This window comes from Microcaecilia unicolor, chromosome 7 (genome assembly GCF_901765095.1).
Source record: "Microcaecilia unicolor chromosome 7, aMicUni1.1, whole genome shotgun sequence".
Taxonomy (NCBI): Eukaryota; Metazoa; Chordata; class Amphibia; order Gymnophiona; family Siphonopidae; genus Microcaecilia; species Microcaecilia unicolor.
In genome coordinates, this window is record NC_044037.1 from 306041049 (window position 1) to 306062349 (window position 21301).

General features: G+C 44.7%; 1 protein-coding gene across 1 annotated transcript in view; it reads right to left on the reverse strand.

The window, feature by feature from the left end:
• The window catches only part of ABCB6 (ATP binding cassette subfamily B member 6 (Langereis blood group)), a 79045-nt gene that overhangs the window by 28289 nt on the left and 29455 nt on the right, over positions 1-21301 (reverse strand). The window contains exons 4-12 of the mRNA XM_030209983.1: positions 19406-19595; positions 17448-17540; positions 16825-17017; positions 15378-15499; positions 15005-15114; positions 14165-14230; positions 4371-4496; positions 3112-3188; positions 1008-1071 (exon numbers count right to left, since the gene is read on the reverse strand). Of these exons, the coding sequence (XP_030065843.1) occupies positions 1008-1071; positions 3112-3188; positions 4371-4496; positions 14165-14230; positions 15005-15114; positions 15378-15499; positions 16825-17017; positions 17448-17540; positions 19406-19595 (1041 nt within the window). The remainder of the gene's footprint in view (positions 1-1007; positions 1072-3111; positions 3189-4370; positions 4497-14164; positions 14231-15004; positions 15115-15377; positions 15500-16824; positions 17018-17447; positions 17541-19405; positions 19596-21301) is intronic.

Genomic DNA, 21301 nt, shown 5'->3' on the forward strand with positions numbered 1-21301 from the left:
CTGTACAAACACAGAAGAAAGACAGTCCCTGCTCAAAGAGCTTACAATCTAATAGACAAAAAGTAAAGCATTTAAATTTAAAATATTTAAGCAGTCAAGCACAAGAGAACAGTCACAGAAGGACTGAAGATGTTGAAGGGTGGTCAGTGTGATTAGGTGTAACTCTGGTTGGAGTAGTGGGAGAAGGTGATAGAAGAATAGAAATGGGTGAGGTAAAGTAATGAGTGGGTTGATAGGGAGGTTATATAAGACATGTCACTCTAGGGGTGGGTGGGTAGAGGGGTAGGGTGGGCGGGATTAAGTCTAAAGCTGCCTTCCCAAACTCTCTGTGTTCTGCACAGTGCAGAAGGAAATGCATTTGTGTTTCTAATTTCCTCAGCACAGCACAGAACTCCTGGATTTTCCTGGATAATCTGTCAGTTTTCTCGATAGATTTTTTTAAATCTCAAAAGGGGATCCAACCAATGTGACTTAGGGTACTAGCAGGCTGGTTCTTGGTCCAGCAGCTTCTTTCTGCTCCTTTGGACTTTCAGCTCAGTTGGAAATGCGTTTTACTGGACTAATGTGTCGTGAGGCTTCAGTCAAAACTACACTGGTCTTTTTTCCATTTATAGAGTCAACTTCCCCCATCTTCCACAGCGACATCCTCAGCAAAAGGTCACACAGACCATGGCACTATCTCTGACCCATTACAGATGTGCCTTGAGTCTGGTCACTAGATGTCACCCTGCTGCCTGGGGGTCAGAACTACCCAGTGTGTTTTTCCCACACCACTTTAATTCAGCCGCTGTAGGGAAGAAATCAAATTGACCTGAATGGCGGCTTGACCCACATGCTCTGTCCCACGCCACAGTTATAAAGCTAACAAAAGCTGCCCACAGGAAAGTTGAGCACTTCAAAACATGCAGTGACTGCTGAAGAATGGGCCTGGCCTGTCTCTGTTGACCTGGTCACCCTATGATCTGCTACGTCACTGGAAAGATTTTGGGAGATATTTGCACACTCACCTCTTGCTCCTCATTGAAAAGTTCAAACATGTTCTCCATGTCGATGAAGGAGTTCTGGATCATTCTGTGAGACACAGGACGCAAAAAGTTACACCACATATACAGTTCGTTCTTTCCTTTTTAAGGGTTTCATACTGTCATGAAATACCTAGCCACCCGCCTGGGGTTAACCCTGTGGCCATTTAGTCTCCCACTCTCAAGTTATTCCCCAGTGACTTCTAGGTAACTGGGGCTATGCTCCCAGTGGTCCCACAGTTCCTAGAAAGCACTCACAGACCCAAAACACAAACCACCAGGATTCTTAGTCAGTCCAGACAAGCAGAGGCAATAAATTAAGAAAAGTTAATTGTCATAAAAATATTGAACAGTGAACCATAAAAACAGATGGAAAGGGAAAAAAGCCAGTACATCCTGGCTGAATTTGAGCTCCTGGGACAATCAGAGACCAGAACAGCAAATTTTAAAAGTAGCTGGCCACATCACTGCGTGTTAACTACAGAAGGAACAGTCATTTCTCTGTGACAGCTTTAAACATAAACATGCACCACCTGCTGGCCAAACTAAAGAAATATACTTCAAGAAATAATAATACAGTTTACAGGCTAAAAACCCACTTTTCTGTCACATATACCACATTTCCCTGAAGGTTACGGGGTAGCTTAAAACATACACAAAAAAATCATAACGATTGTTTGCTAAACATATAAGAGAAAGTTAAAACTAGGAAAAGAAAAAGCAGGGTCACTGTTAAAGGCTCAACATTAAGTACTTCAGATCTTTCAAAAATTCCAAGAATGAAACAAACAAAAAAAAAAACTTCTCTCCTTTGGTATTTTCTCTTTTTTTGCATCTGTTCTGAGACTCTCCTTTTGATTGAGCCTCAGTTAATGTCAAGATTCCTCAACTTGCTTCTCCTTTCCACTCATTCCGGTCTTCATTCCTCTTCCCCCTATGTACCAGGCCTTCATGGTCTCCCCTCACACGCACAAGATGCATCAGTCATGAACCAGGCCTTCACCTCCCCCTCCTCACACACACAGCCATTAGCATATTCATGTCTGATACTGAAGATTGCAAAGCAGCATAATAAGCCAGAGGGACACTGGGGTGCATAGGCAGAGAAACCAGGTTCACAAGGCCTTTGTACAGAGCGCTGGTAAGACCCCAGTTAATATACTGTGTTCTGTGTTGGAGGTCATTTGTCCACATGCACAGACAGGCTTGAGAAAGTCCAGTTACCAAAGATGATATGGGACTCAGGTCATCATTTTAGAAGCACCTAGATGCACAAATGGCAACATTCACACACCTAGATTGTACTCATATGGAAACAGATATTTTAGAAAGCCAACTGTTCGTTTTTATCCCCCAGGAAGCAGAGCTTGAAATGTGCCTCAGAAATAGACTTTAGCTTCCCATTTTGTCTGACCGAGCTACACCCACAGCCAGCTCCGGGTTTAGACCCGAGGTCTCAATCAAGGGGCAGGGTCCAGAAGCCAATGGCAGCACTTCCTCCTCCTCCTCCCACCCCCCTCCTGCTCTTACTGGGAGCTTCCCTGGTATCTAATGGGGAGCAAGGATGATCCTCAGTCATTTAGATTACTACCAGGGGGTCAGAGATGATATTTTGAACCCATGAACCAAATGTATCAGGAGTGACTGGGGATCGCTCTTAACCTCGACACGAGGGAGACCCCCTAGTAAAAGCCAAGGTGGGGGAGTGGGGGAGGGCAAGGGTATCCTATGTCAGGGGTCTGGGAAGGGCATGTTAAAAATGTTGGGGCCGATCCAGGAAGTGATGGTGGTGGGGTAATCTGACCCCTTTAGCAGATGGTGGGTCTGTCTTGGTTCTGCAGCCAGGAACCTGCTATGTTTCTGACTGCCACAATGCAACTGGAAGCGTACAGAACAGTCTTTATATAAATACTGTACCAAAGGTCCTATGTTTGTTAGAGTTTTTTTTTTAAATTTTTGTGTAAAATTCAGAAGAAATTGAGCACATCATAACCTAGACATCTCAACTCTGCTCTCCATCTATCTACAACCTAAATACCCAAACCCCAAAGGAAAGCAGAGCAGTACCATAGAAAGTGTCAGTTTTCACCTGTAATAAGTTCCAAACCAGTTGAGAGGACCGTAAAGTTGGATAATGTACGTCCCAAACAACACAAAGTCTCCGACCTGTCAGAACAGAAGACATCTCTGGTTACGCTCCTCAGAAAGGTCTAGACAAAGAAAGCGCTATTTCTTAAGAATCCACAGGAAAGCTGATCAGTCCCAGGACCAGAACATTAATCACTTACCTCAGGACCTAAAAGAAAGCAAAGGAGGGTGTTGGGTACTGAGGGGCAACAGAGGGGTGTGTAATTGTCTGAATCCAGGGGAAGCAGCACAGGTATTTTATGTTAAAACAATTTTTATTGGTGAAACGACTTCAAAGAAAACAAGATTCAGGACACTCAATTGAGTCATACAATGAATAAATATATAAATATACAATGTTATCATCTATTATAATAAAACTCACCCTCAACGTTCTGAGGACACTGACGTCAGTGAAGCCAAGCCCCGACTTCCTTCAAAAAGGTTCGAAGGTTCGTGGTGGTGAAGCCACCAAAATCGCTCCGGGCCCCGCCCTCAAGGGCGGAGCAATGGCAGAACAACGAAGGGGTTGTCAGGGAGGGAGGCAGGGAGGGTGTGGGAAATCGCTCCGGGCCCCGCCCTCGCGTCAAACGTCATGACATTGGGGGAGGAGCAATGGCAGAACAACGAAGGGGTTGGTCAGGGAGGGGGGGTGTTGGCGACGAAAACCTTGCCAGCGCCCGTTTCATTTGCTCTGAAACGGGCCTCTTTTACTAGTTAACCATAAAGAGCAACAATGCTAAGAGAACTTCACCAATTTCAGTAAGCAGGATACCATTCCCCCCCCCCCCCCCCCCCTTGAACTACTACTCATAGATTTGAGGTCTGGATTCTTATGACCACAAACCAAGGGCAGCACAGGTATTTTAAGTTCTGTGTGTTGGAGAGGGGGGCAGAGAGACGCCGAGGGTGGAGAGGGGGGGGGGGCAGAGAGACGCAGAGATTTTAGCTTTCATGTTACGTTAAGGTGGGGAGTACCAGAGATGTGTTTTGTTCCATGTGGGTCGTGGCACAGGGTAGCAGAGGGGCGTGAGATTCAGTGTGTGATGCGGTGTTAGGGTTGCAGAGAGGTGCTGTTCACCTTTTTGGATATGTGGATACTGCATCCTAGGCTTCCTCTGGAAACTGTGTGACAGACAGCTCTCCTCTCATGTTATCCACCTGTCACATTTTGGTGTCAGGAAATGAGGAGGAGGAGGAGGAGTGGAAAGGAAAGCTCACCTTCAACTTGTTTTCCGTGACAAAGTAAGCACAAAGCAGAGAGCCAGCAAGAAGTCCCAGGCCAATGATCAGGTTCTGGGTCTGATTTAACATGGCCAGACTGGCATTGACCTTCCACTCCGAGATCTGCAGAAAGTCAAAACAAAATTACAACAAAATCAGACCTTACAGTCCCCCAGAACTAGGGATGGAGCCCAGGAAGTTCTCACAGCCCCGTGAGGAGATCACCATGAAAAAGGGGCCCCCTTCTGCTGGCTGGATTTAGGACTTTGATTGCAGGATTATGCAAGCTGTGGTGTGTCCCACCCCCCAGCCTCGGGACCGGACCAGGCACTGGAGCCGACTCTGTGGGTGCTTGAGCACCCCCAATATTGACAAAATTCCTAGTATGTGTCCAGGGAGGGGTTATTTCCATTGGGCTTAGCACCCCCAATAATTTTGAAAAGATGGCTCCTATGGGACCAGGAACAGTGGGAGGAATAGCAGAAGGGTTTCTTAAATGGGGGGAGGGGAGGGGGATGGCGGAAGGGTTTCTTAAAACAGGAGAAACAAATCCAGGTGATTGTGAATGAAGGTTCAGGGCTCTGGCACTGGTTCCTGATCAGTTGGAAGACAAGGTGAGAGGAGAAACTGCAGGACCAAAAACACCCAAATAAAGTAAGATATACATGTTACCATGTGTTTATGTTCAATTAAAATTTGCTATACTACCTTTTCTGAAAATACAAGTCAAGACGGTGTACAATAAATTAAAAACATAAAAGTTAAAAGAATGAAAAGGTCCAAAACATACACGACAGCAACCATACTACAACATAAAAACAGCTAAGTCTGGTAACCACTGGCTCCCCCCCCCAAAAAAAACTCCTACCATACTATGACTATTTCAAAAGCACACACAAAAAATGGATTTTTAAGCAAAGTTTGATTTTCTTCAATGATAACGCTTTACAAAGGCATTAGAGCATTCCACCACAAGAGAGCAATAAAACAGAAAGCTGATTGGCGTTTACATTCAAGATGTGCTCAAGAATTAAACGTTGTTCAGAACTGAAATGTAAAAAATCAGGAAACACAGGAAAAAAAATCAAATCAGAAAAATAAGAGGGAATCTAATATAATAATTTGGTCCTCCAACATTCCAATGTGTCTCACTGGGATCGTAACCACCTGCTGACGTCACTCCTCCAACGTTCTCCGTCCCCCCTCCCTCCCAGTTCCATGGGACCCTGGAACTGGGCGGGAGGGAGGGGGACACTGGAACTCGGAGGGGGGAGGGAGGGGGGCCTGGAACTCGGAGGGAGGTGGAGGGGGCAGGGGAGAGATGCTGCACATGGATGGATGGAGGGGGCAGGGCACAGAGGACGTTGCCTGCATATGGATGAATGCAGGGGAGACAGCATAATGCAGGGGAGGGAGGGGACCCTGGAACTCGGAGGGAGGGGCGGGGGACAACCCTGGAACTCAGAGGGCGGGAGGGAGGGGGGACCCTGGAACTGGGAGGGAGGGGAGGGCCCTGGCACACACTCTTGTGCTCACACACACACTCACACCCAGTCTCACTCTCTGTCACACACACACACTCGCACATTCACTCTCTCTCACACAGTCACTCTCACACACACTCTCTCAAACATACACACTCCGAGGAAAACTTTGCTAGCGCCCGTTTCATGTGTGTCGGAAACAGGCCTTTTTTACTAGTACCTTCATAAAGTGCACAAAGCTGAAAACGAAGCTGAACTGCAAACCAATGAAATTTCTGGAGAATAGGAGCAACAAGATCAAATCTTTTTGGTCTATAAAGAAATCATACAGAATAACAAGGAATAATGTCTACGTGGCAACACATACATATATAATCCTCTTAAAAAGTGAGAGCTAAGGCAGAGGGCCTTCGGACCTCTTATAGCCCCAGCTATTTCAAATGCCAGCCTATATCACTTGTCCCAGCTGCCTCCATCTCAATACTTCTACTGACAAACAGGAAAATCACTGACTTCGTTAATATTGACAATCAAAGTTAATGCAGAAAAAGTGACCTTATCTGCTACTGCAGAGTCCGCATTCACTGCTGAAGTTTCGATCTAATGACCTGGTTCCGAGGTTGTTGGGTGGATCCAGACTCTACAGTAGCAGATAAGTGGTCACGTCAACTTTTCTGCATTAACTCCGATTGTCAATATTAACAAAGTCAGTGATTTTACAACCTGTTGGGGGGCAGCTGGGGCAAATGATTGATCTCTTTATATATGCTGGGATTTGAAATAGCTGGGGTTATAAGAGATCTGATGGCCTTTTATAAGTAAACATCTGACGCCCCTCTGCCATATCTCTATCTAAGGATTATAAATGTAAGTGTATTGCCACATGGATATTACTCCCTGTTATTCTGTACGATTATTACTACTGGGAGCAAGTCTAGTTTCCCCATTACTGGTGTGCTATAAAGAAATCTAGCAAATATGTTTTACAACAATTGTAAACACTTAATCTGAGATAAAGGAACAGCAGCATAAATGATATTACAGTAATCTAATCGTGAAAAAATAAGATCACAAAAGTACATAGAGTCTTGAAATCGAACAAGAACCAGATTGTGCGAAGCTACCTAAGGACTGAAAAGCCCATTTGTATCACTGAGGACACATGATCGTTAAAGGATAACCTCGAGTCAAACACAGTCCCCAAGTACCAAAAAGTACTCACAGGTTCTACTAGGGAGTCCCAAAGGAAAAATAGGCGGCTTTAAATTTTCTGACAGCCAACAGGAAATGCTCTTAGTAGTATTAAGAACTACTTTCAACCATTGTGCTATTTTGTTCAAGCACTTCCGAAGAGGACCGAGATCCCTCACACTAGGAGAGGTTGGAAAAACAAGTACGATATCGTCTCCATAGAAACAGGCACTTATACCACATTCTTGGTTTAACTGAGCTAAAGGACTTATAAAGAGGTTATATACGGTTGGTGATAAAGTTGAGCCTTGTGGGATGCTACAGATACCGGACTGCTGTCCTAAGCAGTCAACCTTAAAAGATCTGTTAGTTAGGAATGAGTGAAACCACTGAAAAACCTGACTTTGTATACCGATATTGTATAACCATTGGAGTAAAAATGCACGATCAACGAGGTTGAATGCTGCACTAAGATCTAAGGGAACTGCAAGGACTATTTTCCCACTGTCCACATAAGTATGGACTTCACCGAGTAGTGCCGCAACAGTGGTCTCTTACTATAACCCTTCCTAAGCCCAGATTGTCTTGAGTGCAGGGTATGGGAACGTTCTACAAAACTTGACTAAACTCAACCTTTTCAGTAAGTTTAGACAGAAAACATAATTGAGATTCTTGACGATAATGAGCTGGTATAGTAGGATCTAAAGAAGTCTTTTTTTCAAAACAGGCTTAACTAATGCTGTCTTCCAAACTGATAGAACTATAGCTAAAACCAGACTAGTAGAAACCACTGAAAGAGCTAAGGGTAAGAGTCCATGTTTAGAAAATTTCAACCATTGTGATGGAATAGAATCAAGTTCACAGGAGGCTGTTATCATTCATCTAAGAGACTTAGACAACAAGGTAAGTGACGGTAACTCAAAAGATGTCCATGTACCAATAGAACCCTTAGAGGTTCTTGATCCTTCATTAAAATAAAGTCGAAAGAGGGGTTATACAAAGGGAAAGAGGAGTGTAAATCCTCTACTTCGGTAGAAAAATAAGATGCTAGAGCCTCTGAATCAGGACAGCTCCTTGACGTTTCCCAGATTGGAGGTTTGGTTTCTTCTCTAAGAATGGAAAAAAAGAGAGTCTTTGATGGGTTTGATGATCAAAGACCTAATCCCATGAATTCTGTAAATGGCGGTTTAAAACTGCTCGATTGAATAACGAACCAATTAGTGCCGATAATTGAGCCTTAACAATAAATGATTGGTGCTAATTTGGCTTCAATTAAAAATTACAAGTGTAAATTTAGGCACAAATATCTTCTTTTCTCTTCTCATTCTTTCCTATTACCTTTATAGAATGGAGCTCTTTTCTCCCTCTTGAAGTCTGATTGTACCCCGCTTTGGTGGCTTGCCTTAAGCGATAATCAAATAAAAACAACCTTGAATGGGTCCAAAAAGGGGGCGTGGATCAGGGGCATTCCTTTAACTTATGCATATTTGGGGGAAATAAGGTGCAGAGATTTACATCAGGCTTTCGTTGGTGTAAATTCTGCTGCATGATTAATATTTCGCCAAAGTTGCTATGCCCATATCAGCCCTCTTCTGAGGTCACTTCACTGGCACCCTATCCGTTTCCATATACAGTTCAAGCTCCTCTTATTGACCTATAAGTGCATTCACTCTGCTGCCCCTCACTACCTCTCCACCCTCATCTCTCCCTACACTCCTTCCCAGGAACTCCGTTCACTAGGCAAATCTCTCCTAATTGCACCCTACTCCTCCATCGCTAACTCCAGACTCCGTTCCTTTTATCTCGCCACACCTTATGCCTGGAATAGACTCCCTGAGCAATTACGTCAAGTCCCATCCATGGCCACCTTCAAATCCGGGCTAAAGGCCTACCTGTTTGATGCTGCTTTTAATTCCTAACTTGTCACCTGCTCATAATCTTTATCTTGTCTTCCTCTCTTCAACAGTCCCCTTTTCCTATGTGTCCCCTGTCTGTCCTACCCTTATCCCTTTTGTCCTGTCTGTCTGTCCTGATTTAGATTGTAAGCTCTTTTGAGCAGGGACTGTCTTTTCTTCATGTTCAATTGTGAAGCGCTGCGTACGACTGGTAGCGCTATAGAAATGATTTGTAGTAGTAGTAAATGGTGGCACCTAAAAGTAGTCGCAGTTCCCAGCGCTACTCTATAAACGGTACCTGAGCGTCATCTATAACTTACCGCTTAGCACTTTTTCTTTCAGAGACAATTTTAAGGCACCATTTATACAATTAGTCCTACACATGAATAAATAGGCTGTTGTAGCCGCCTTAAAACTTGGGAATCATAAATCCAAAAATCTTTTATTTATTTACCCCCAAATTCTATAAATGGCACCTTAAGATGTGCACGCTAATAAAATTGTGTGTACAAATTAATTAACAAGCCAATCAGCGCCAATTGGTATTTAACAACCAATTATTGGTTTATAAGTACATAAGTAATGCCATACTGGGAAAAGACCAAGGGTCCATCGAGCCCAGCAACCTGTCCACGACAGCGGCCAATCCAGGCCAAGGGCACCTGGCAAGCTTCCCAAACGTACAAACATTCTATACATGTTATTCCTGGAATTTTGGGGTTTTCCAAGTCCGTTTAGTAGTGGTTTATGGACTTGTCCTTTAGGAATCCGTCCAACCCCTTTTTAAACTCTGCTAAGCTAACCGCCTTCACCACTTTCTCCGGCAACGAATTCCAGAGTTTAATTACACGTTGGGTGAAGAAAAATTTTCTCCGATTTGTTTTAAATTTACTATACTGTAGTTTCATCGCATGCCCCCTAGTCCTAGTATTTTTGGAAAGCGTGAACAGACGCTTCACATCCACCTGTTCCACTCCACTCATTATTTTATATACCTCTATCATGTCTCCCCTCAGCCGTCTCTTCTCCAAGCTGTATAGCCCTAGCCTCCTTAGTCTTTCTTCATAGGGAAGTCGTCCCATCCCCGCTATCATTTTAGTCGCCCTTCGCTGCACCTTTTCCAATTCTACTATATCTTTCTTGAGATGCGGCGACCAGAATTGAACACAATACTCAAGGTGCGGTCGCACCATGGAGCGATACAATGGCATTATAACATCCTCACACCTGTTTTCCATACCTTTCCTAATAATACCCAACATTCTATTCGCTTTCTTAGCCGCAGCAGCACACTGAGCAGAAGGTTTCAGTGTGTTATCGACGACGACACCCAGATCCCTTTCTTGGTCCGTAACTCCTAACGTGGAACCTTGCATGACGTAGCTATAATTCGGGTTCTTTTTTCCTACATGCATCACCTTGCACTTGCTCACATTAAACATCATCTGCCATTTAGCCGCCCAGTCTCCCAGTCTCGTAAGGTCCTCTTGTAATTTTTCACAATCCTGTCGCGATTTAACGACTTTGAATAACTTTGTGTCATCATCAAATTTAATTACCTCGCTAGTTACTCCCATCTCTAAATCATTTATAAATATATTAAAAAGCAGCGGTCCTAGCACAGACCCCTGAGGAACCCCACTAACTACCCTTCTCCATTGTGAATACTGCCCATTTAACCCCACTCTCTGTTTCCTATCCTTCAACCAGTTTTTAATCCCCAATAGGACATTTCCTCCTATCCCATGACCCTCCAATTTCCTCTGTAGCCTTTCATGAGGTACCTTGTCAAACGCCTTTTGAAAATCCAGATACACAATATCAACCGACTCCCCTTTGTCCACATGTTTGTTCACTCCTTCAAAGAATTGAAGTAAATTGGTCAGGCAAGATTTCCCCACACAAAAGCCATGCTGACTCGGTCTCAGTAATCCATGTCCTCGGATATGCTCTGTAATTTTGTTTTTAATAATAGCCTCTACCATTTTCCCCGGCACCGACGTCAGACTCACCGGTCTATAATTTCCCGGATCTCCCCTGGAGCCTTTTTTAAAAATGGGCGTTACATTGGCCACCTTCCAATCTTCCGGTACCACGCTCGATTTTAAGGATAAGTTGCATATCACTAGCAGTAGCTCCGCAAGCTCGTTTTTCAGTTCTATCAGTACTCTAGGATGAATCCCATATTTATGTGGGATGCAAAGAACAAACCTTAAAGAAACTTCAGACCGCTCAAAACACGGCAGCTAGGCTTAATCTTTGGAAAAACGTGATTTGAAAGTGCAAAACCCCTTTGCGAAAAACTACACTGGCTCCCAATCAAAGAACGCATCGCCTTCAAAATCTGCACTATGGTTCACAAAATTATCTACGGTGAAGCTCCGGGATACATGACAGACTTGATCGACCTACCAACTAGAAACACAGCCGAATCAACACGAACGTACCTAAATCTGCACTAACCAAGCTGCAAAGGACTCAAATACAGATCAACTTACGCATCCAGTGTTTCCTACATATGCACACAACTGTGGAACGCATTACCAAAAGCCTTGAAAACTACGAACAACCACCTAAACTTCCGGAAAACACTAAAAACTAACCTGTAAAAGGCATACCCTACCGATCCAACATAAATGCCTGATCTCTGCAACACAACAAAACTAAAGAACGTAATGGACATAACACAACTCTTCCGTTGTACGATTCCCTAGTGTGGCTGTGCCACCTGAACTTTATCTTACCACAACATCACTTTGTATTTGTTTACACTGGAGTCTGCAAAGGCCTCTCTGGTACTATGTAAGCCACATTGAGCCTACAAATAGGTGGGAAAATGTGAGATATAAATGTAACAAATTAATTAACAGCACTAATTGGCTTTAATTAGAATTAACACGGACAACTTTCTAGGCGTATTCTATAACGCGGTGCACGTAAATTATAATGTGCGCAGTCGAAAAGGGGACGTGATCATGGGCATGGAATGGGTGGGTTGTGGGCGTTTCAAAAAAAAATTATGCGCACTATTATACAGTACACCCGATCTGCATCTAACTTAGCCGCAGGTATTTAGGCCTGGTTTTAGGTGGCCTAAATGAATGTGCCTAAATTTTAGTCACGAGAACGGTGCATGAGCATATTTTATGCGTAACTTTGGGCGCAGTTTATAGAATCCCATGGTTTTTCAGTGCCGATTTTTAAAGCATCATATACAGAATTCCCCCCTTACTTTATTTATTTAGCACATTTGCTGTACCGCTGAGGCCTTCACACAGGCATACAACGCTTAACAAGTACAATTTTCCACACAGGTGCTACTACTGTCCCTACCAGGCTCACAATCTACGCATATATTGCACCTGGGAAAATGGAGGACTAAGTGGCTTGTCTAGGGTCACAAGGAGCTGCAGTGCGTGTCTTAACGTTTTGTGTGCAAAAGGTTAGGCACACAAAGACAAATTGTATGTTTCACCGAACTCCTGCATGAACAGAAGCCAACGCATCATCTACAGGGTACAACATTAAAGACATCTTTCTGCTCCTTACAAACTCTCAAAGTTATGCCAAAGACGTTCAGCTCTTCTTAACGGATGTTTAACCAACCTAAGACTGTCGTGATACCACCAATTCTTTTAGTACATAAGTAATGCCACACTGGGAAAAGACCAAGGGTCCATCGAGCCCAGCATCCTGTCCACGACAGCGGCCAATCCAGGCCAAGGGCACCTGACGAGCTTCCCGAACGTACAAACATTCTATACAATCAAGCCATTGTGACATCACTAATGAGGTTGGCTCTTATTGGTGGAATGAGCCACTATGACATCACAATAGGTTAAATCACTGCTCTATGTAATAAAGGTGAGCCAAGTAGAGGACATAAGTACATAAGTAATGCCACACTGGGAAAAGACCAAGGGTCCATCGAGCCCAGCAACCTGTCCACGACAGCGGCCAATCCAGGCCAACGGCACCTGGCAAGCTTCCCAAACGTACAAACATTCTATACATGTTATTCCTGGAATTTTGGAGTTTTCCAAGTCCGTTTAGTAGCGGTTTATGGACTTGTCCTTTAGGAAACCGTCCAACCCCTTTTTAAACTCTGCTAAGCTAACCGCCTTCACCACTTTCTCCGGCAACGAATTCCAGAGTTTAATTATACGTTGGGTGAAGAAAATTTTCTCCAATTTGTTTTAAATTTACTACACTGTAGTTTCATCGCATGCCCCCTAGTCCTAGTATTTTTGGAAAGCGTGAACAGACGCTTCACATCCACCTGTTCCACTCCACTCATTATTTTATATACCTCTATCATGTCTTCCCTCAGCCGTCTCTTCTCCAAGCTGAAAAGCCTTAGCCTCCTTAGTCTTTCTTCATAGGGAAGTCGTCCCATCCCCGCTATCATTTTAGCTGCCCTTTGCTGCACCTTTTCCAATTCTACTATATCTTTCTGAGATATACAGCGGCCAGAAACTGATTTAATAGCAGCAAGGTCATCTAGTGCCTTTGTAAGAGCATCATTCTAACATGAAGCCTGTTCCTCAAGGGAAAGAGTAACAGAATCAGGAGGAAATTAAGTGAAAAATGGAGAGCAGAAAGAAATATCCACTTTATGTAGTTGTCATGAAAACTAATCTTCAGCTTTGGTTGAAATCTGCTCGGAAAGTGGATAATCCAAGAGCAAGAAATAATCTGACCAAGAAACTAGCTTACAGGAAAAAGCAGAAAGAGGAAAAGGAGGTAGACATGGAGCCATCACAGGATCTAAAAAATTATCTGCCCAGATACTCTGCTTAGCCTCACTCCCTGCAGTGCTTCCCATTCTCCCATACTCATGTGGTGCAAAGTGATGGCTTCCCCATTCACTGAGTTACGCTAACCTACAGCCTTTCTCTTACAGGATTTTTAAACTTTGGGTTTTTTTTTTTTTAATTTCTTTTGCCCCCAAGTCACGTGTTTGACCCTTAATACTGCCAGCAAAAAAAACTGATTTAGTTAAGGCTTGAAATTATGTTTTTCTACGTGTGTGTATGTTGTTTATATGGCTGTACATTTTCTTTTAAATGCTTATTCAGAGTTCCCTTCTCAGGGCAGCAGATTGTATTTTGCTTATATAAAACTAATAAAAAATAAAGATTTTTTTAAAAATCCCAAAATAAATGTCTGCACTAATTACAGGTGAAGAGAGAGAGAGATTACAGCAGGAAGAAATTATCACCTGGTATTTCATTATGGCGTCGTTGAATCTGTTTACCTCGTAGCTCTCAGCATTGTAATATTTCACCTACAGCCAAGAGACAAAATAATCATTACACCTTCTAACAAAATCCCACCCCAGTTGCAAAAACCATCTAACACCGTCCCATCCCTGTCACAAAAACTACTCGCTCAGCTACAATCATTACACCTTCTATCAATATCCCATCCTCATCACTAACAACCAGGACAAAATAAATATATATATATATATAAATGATAAATTTACCATATATTATAATGTAATTTTTTTATTTTCAAGCTGGAGTCAGAGTTGGTACATTTTTATCACTCCAACTCCACCCCAAATTGTTTCCGATTCTGACTCCACAGCCCTGTTTCTAACACCGTCCCACTCCCATCACTAAAACCACTCGCTCAGCTACAATTATTACACCTTCTACCATCGTCTCATCCCCATTACGAAGAACCATGTGCTCAGCTACAATCATTATAACTCCTACCATCATCCCACCCCATCATGAAGAACCATGTAGTCAGATACAGTCATGATACCTTCTACCACCGTTCTACCCTCATCACAAAGAACCACGTGGTTATCTACAAATCACTGCACCTTCTACTATCATTCCACCCTCATTATGAAGAACCACATGCTCAGCTCAATCATTACACCTTCCACCACTGTCCCATCTCATTATGAAGAACCATGTGCTCAGCTACAATCATTATAACTCCTACCATCATCCCACCCCCATCATGAAAAACAACTTGCTTATCTAAAGCAGGAGATACTCCAGAACCCCCTAGAAGGGATCTATCCTTTGGTTCCAGATTTTACCGTTTCAAAGTTGAGGAGGGAGTCAACAGCTTTGGATTTGGCCTCGTTGTCTCTTGTGTTCATCTCCCGGCGGTACCTGGTTCTCCACTCTGTGATCAAGATGGTGAAGGCTGGAAGCGAGGTTGAAATCAACAAAACAGCAGTGAGGACAGAAACATACAGCCAGGTTCAGCCCCCTCCTCCCCAAATACAGTAAAGGCAGGAAGACCTCCCATGCAGCAAGATTCTCCCTCATACAGGAGGGCCAGGCTTCCTCCTCCCTACGTTCACTGGCAAGCACTGTGTTGCAGGCAGCCAGTTCCCCCTGCCCCTCGGTATAACAAGCTGCATCCTATATGCACATTTGCTAAGTAAAAGTTAGAGAAAGACTCACTGAGGTAGAGACTCATACAGATGAAGATGATGAGGCCAAACCAGGCATTGAATGCAGACGTGAAATAAATTATTCCAATGATGATGTCAGCAATGGTGGGAAAGATACTGAACACGATATAACTGGGAAATAAACAAAAATGAGTAACTCAAAAGCCCTTTCTGGCTCCAAGCTAACGGGTTAAATGTGGCTTGTGCTGCCCTGGGACTAAGTAAGGGAATAATGTGTGATCACTTGGATCAGGAGTGACCCGAGCTCCTCTGGGTCCCAGGAAGGAAATAACGTCCCATCACATGGGTCAGGAGTAGCCGAAGCTGCCCTGGGACCAAGGAAAGCAATAACGTCCCATCACATGGGTCAGGAGTAGCCGAAGCTGCCCTGGGACCAAGGAAAGCAATAACGTCCCATCACATGGGTCAGGAGTGGCCCGAGCTCCTCTGGGTCCCAGGAAGGGAATAACGTCCCATCACATGGGTCAGGAGTAGCCGAAGCTGCCCTGGGACCAAGGAAAGCAATAACATCCCATCACATGGGTCAGGAGTGGCCCGAGCTCCTCTGGGTCCCAGGAAGGGAATAACATCCCATCACATGGGTCAGGAGTGGTCCGAGCTCCTCTGGGTCCCAGGAAGGGAATAACGTCCCATCACATGGGTCAGGAGTAGCCGAAGCTGCCCTGGGACCAAGAAAAGCAATAACATCCCATCACATGGGTCAGGAGTGGCCCGAGCTCCTCTGGGTCCCAGGAAGGGAATAACGTCCCATCACATGGGTCAGGAGTGGCCCGAGCTCCTCTGGGTCCCAGGAAGGGAATAACGTCCCATCACATGGGTCAGGAGTAGCCGAAGCTGCCCTGGGACCAAGGAAAGCAATAACGTCCCATCACATGGGTCAGGAGTGGCCCGAGCTCCTCTGGGTCCCAGGAAGGGAATAACGTCCCATCACATGGGTCAGGAGTGGCCCGAGCTCCTCTGGGTCCCAGGAAGGGAATAATGTCCCATGACATGGGTCAGGAGTGGCCAGAGCTGCTCTGGGTCCCAACAGGGTTTGTGGCCTTAAACTAGTCACAAATCTGATTCGTGAAAAACGTTCCATGCTCAGTATAAATCAACAACCATGTTATTAATTATAGGGGTTTCAATCATACATTTTGCTGAAATGGTGCTTTCCACTTTTTCCCACAGAATGTAGGCTCCTCCTCCCTTTTACCAAAGCAGACTTAATGGAGCCTTAATAGACTTAATGGAGCCTTAATAGACTTAATGGAGACTTAACCCCCCCCCCCCCCCCAATACCTAAGCTGCTTGCTGGTGACCCCCCTCCCCCACACATACAATACGCATTGCTGTATTCCCACCCCATGTCCACACCTCAGACAGGCTACCTATAACCCCCCACCCCATAATTCAAGAATACTGTCAGTACTGATGGTGCCCCTCCCCCTTTTTACCTGAGCAGACTGTTGATGCTGCTTGTGCCCCTGTCTACACTGCGCAGCACTTCTCCCGTTTTGCGGCCCAGGTGCCAGCGCAGGGACAGAGCATGGAGATGCGCAAAGAGCCGGATCTGAACCTCCCGATTTGTGTACTGCTGGACCCGAATCCACATAAAAGTGCGCAGGTTACTGACAAAGCCTGTGGAGCCTGAGGAGAGACAGAAGAGAAACCCAGACAGTGCCGTGTGAGCCACAGACGAGGGGAGGGAAACTGGACTAGTAACAGGTAAGCCAGATAAAAGGGTCAGGAATTAATGAGAGAGACACAAGTGAGGTCAAACTTGTCCCAATACTTATAGAACGTGACTGACATTAGTGGTAATAAGACATGTTCTGAATTTCACAATGCGACATTCATGAGACTTTGTAGTCATAATACATAGAAAAAGTCTGGCCCAGACCCCTACTTTGTTACAACAGAAATCACTGCATCACTTACCATCCAACAGTAACATTTATTGAATATAGAAACCTATAAAATGACTGAGGAGACCATTTATTTCCAAACACTAATATACCTTTTCTCACAGTACTTTCCAAACAAAGTAATATTTCCCCATTTGCCCTCTGGTCCTTACCTGCCCCGCCACCCTGCAAGAACTTCAGTAGGACATACACGCCAACAGTACCAGCCAGGATGCGCCAGGCAGTGCCATCTGTCAGTTCGTTCACTGTAAGAGGAAGTAACAGCCAAAACCCAAATCAGTCCCACAGCCCAATGCAACGGGAAGAATAGATTCAAAATGAGAAATCACACTGAGAAACTCTGTATCCCTGCACCCATCCCCAGAGCCATCGAGTCCTGGAGGCGACGAGTTCTCTATCCCTGTGCCCACCCCCTCATCATGGTATGCAGCCATCAAGTTCTTTGGGATTCTCCATGGAATGCTGCTACTCTTTGGGGTTCTTTTAGTACAGGAACAGTGCTGGGCAGACTTCTACGGTCTGTACCCCGAGAATGGCAAGGACAAATCAAACTCTGGTATAAAGTATCACATACCATGTAACATGAGTTTATCTTGTTGGGCAGATGGTCTTTATCTGCCGTCATTTACTATGTTACTCTTTGGGGGTTCTACATGGACTGTTGCTACTAATTGGGATTCCAGAATCTTGTAACTCTTTAGGATTCCAGAATCTTCAGAACTTTTAGTACAAGAACAGTGCTGGGCAGACTTTTACGGTCTGTGCCCTGAGAATTGCAAGGACAAATCAAACTCAGGTATAAAGTATCACATACCATGTAAAATGAGTTTATCTTGTTGGGCAGATGGTCTTTATCTGCCGTCATTTACTACATTACTATGTTACTCTTTGGGGTTCTACATGGAATGTTGCTACTCATTGGGATTCCGAAATCTTGTAACTCTTTAGGATTCCAGAATCTTCAGAACTTTTAGTACAAGAACAGTGCTGGGCAGACTTCTACGGTCTACGCCCTGATAGTGACAGAATAGATAGGAATGGGCTGGAGTGTAAATTTTAAGGGGCTTTGATGTTAGCTTCAGAACTTAGTACAAGAACAGTGCTGGGCAGACTTCTATGGTCTGTGCCCTGAGAATGGCAAGGACAAATCAAACTCGGGTATAAAGTATCACATACCATGTAAAATGAGTTTATCTTGTTGGGCAGACTGGATGGACCATAAGGTCTTTATCTGCCGTCATTTACTATGTTACTCTTTGGGGTTCTACAAGGAATGTTGCTACTAATTGGGATTCCAGAATCTTCAGAACTTTTAGTACAAGAACAGTGCTGGGCAGACTTCTATGGTCTGTGCCATGAGAATGACAAGGACAAAGCAAGCTCGGGTATAAAGCATCACATACCATGTAAAATGAGTTTATCTTACTGAGCAGACTGGATGGACCGTACAGGTCTTTATCTGCCGTCATTTACTATGTTACTATGTTACTCTTTGGGGTTCTACATGGAATGTTGCTACTAATTGGGATTCCAGAATCTTGTAACTCTTTAGGATTCCAGAATCTTCAGAACTTTTAGTACAAGACAGTACTGGGCAGACTTCTACGGTCTGTACCCCGAGAAAGGCAAGGACAAATCAAACTCAGGTATAAAGTATCACATACCATGTAACATGAGTTTATCTTGTTGGGCAGACTGGATGGACCGTTCAGGTCTTTATCTGTTGTCATTTACTATGTTACTGTATTTGTGTAAGGCCTTCTTCATTTCTGTAAGAGCACCTTATACGCAAGCTCCACCTTGCAATTCAGCATTAAGAAAGGCATTCGACAACGCTAGTGACTGCAGTTCTGAGAGGGGAGCAGCAGTAACCAGATTTAAGCAGTATCCTAATAGCTAAAGACTCCAGAGGTGGCCACAGCCAAAGTACGACCATAAAACCCAGAGGCAGCAGCAGCAACACCACATGCTCCATCACAGGCACCAAAAAGAGAGGCAACACTTCCACAGGCCTGAGCATCACTGCCAGGGTCACCAAAGACATCTGTACGCACAAACACCATCATTCATCCCTCTGCATTGGTGTCACGGCACACCGCAGGGCACTCACCGATATTCTTGTAGTAGATGGGAACAAAGACGTTGATGGCTCGCTCCAGCCCCATCAGCCCCATGCAGAGCAGGACCAGCAGCTGCAGCAGGAGGCTACCCTTCGGCCACAGGTAGGGCACCAAGAGGCGCAGCTTCTGTCTGAAGTCCTTCCATGTGGACTGGCTGCGGGTCTCACCCTGCAGCAGAGGCTGTGAGGGGAGAGAGGGACCGTGCAAGTGGGTGCGTAGGCAAAGACAGACACGCATGGACACACAGCAAAAAAATACAGGCCAGAAGAGAGAAAGTTCACAGGTGACACTGGTGTCAATCTCAAGCTGTTGAATCAGTAAACACAGGTCAAAGAATACAATGAGAAAGCACCGTCCTTCTTACAGTAAAAAATATCCTCCAGCAATGGCCATCGCCTACAGCGCCTACTCATTCTCAGATGCTTGGGATTTTAACACTGGAGCAGCGTTATATACATGATCTAAATTCTGTAGCTGGAGTTCAATTTCAGGCTACTTGGGAACCATTTTGGCTGACTTTATCTTCCGTAGCAAGGAGTCGCATCAGGGGCATAGCCAGACCTCAAGGTGGGAGGGAGCCAGAGCTCAAAGTGGGAGGGAGCCAGAGCCCAAAGTGAGCCCTTCCACTACACATAACTTTGCTGGCGGGGGTTCCCAACCTCCGCCAGCTAAGGCACCACTGCCGCCGTCGCACATGCCTTGGCTGGTGGGGCTCCCAAACCTCTGCCAGCTGAAGCGCATTTTCCAGCGCTCGCTGCCACATTTCCCGCCCTGCTCTCTCTTCCCCTCATGTCATGTCCGGCACGTTCGTTTTAATGAAATTGAGCACGCGCAAATGCTCGGTTTCACTATTTTTATTTGTTACATTTGTATCCCACATTTCCCCACCTATTTGCAGGCTCAATGTGGCTTACATAGTACCGTAACGGCGTTAGCCAGTTCCAGTATGAACAAATACAAGGTGAGGTTCATGTAAGGTAAATACAATATTTTTTTATTTTATTTTTGTTACATTTGTACCCTGCGCTTTCCCACTCATGGCAGGCTCAATGCGGCTTACATGGGGCAATGGAGGGTTAAGTGACTTGCCCAGAGTCACAAGGAGCTGCCTGTGCCTGAAGTGGGAATTGAACTCAGTTCCTCAGGACTAAAGTCCACCACCCTAACCACTAGGCCACTCCTCCACTCCATTAGGGGAACATAGAAAGGAAGAGAAAGAGTTAGGATACGTCTTTGGTTACGTTATGTCGCAGGTAACCATGTTTTTTTTATCTTGGGTCGGTGGGGTATGCCTTTCTGAACAGGTTTGTTTTTAGTGATTTCTGGAAATTTAGGTGGTCATACCTTGTTTTTAAACGAGCGTGCCTGATGTGAGGGGAAGAGAGAGCAGGGCAGGAAATGCGGCGGTGCCAGAGACCAGCACTGGAAAAAAAGACTTCAGCTGGCGGGGGTTGGGGACAGGGGCACAGATCTCAGTTTGGGGGGACTCAGGCCCCCGTGGCCCCCCCCCCCCTTAGCTACGTCACTGAGTCGCACTCTTCATAGCTAAGCTGATTTAGCACTGATTACTACCTATACTCTTTGCTGTGAGGATTAAGGGGTTGGGTACAGGTGGTTAGGTGGTGGGGGAAGAGTATGGTTGGGGGTTCATTTTTCCTCATAAATGGGTTCAGCCACGTATTGTTTCCATTTCTGTTGCTATGTTCGAATTTTTCTGTAATGTCATGCAGTTTTTGCTATTTTTTTTTAAGTACTGCTGCTGCTCAATAAAAATTGATTTCAACATACGAGAAAGTTTTCCTTTCTGTTTTTATGCCTCCGATAAATCGCAAATCTTCGCATGCCTTTTTTGAACCAAATAAAAAGAATTACAACTTAAAGAGGCA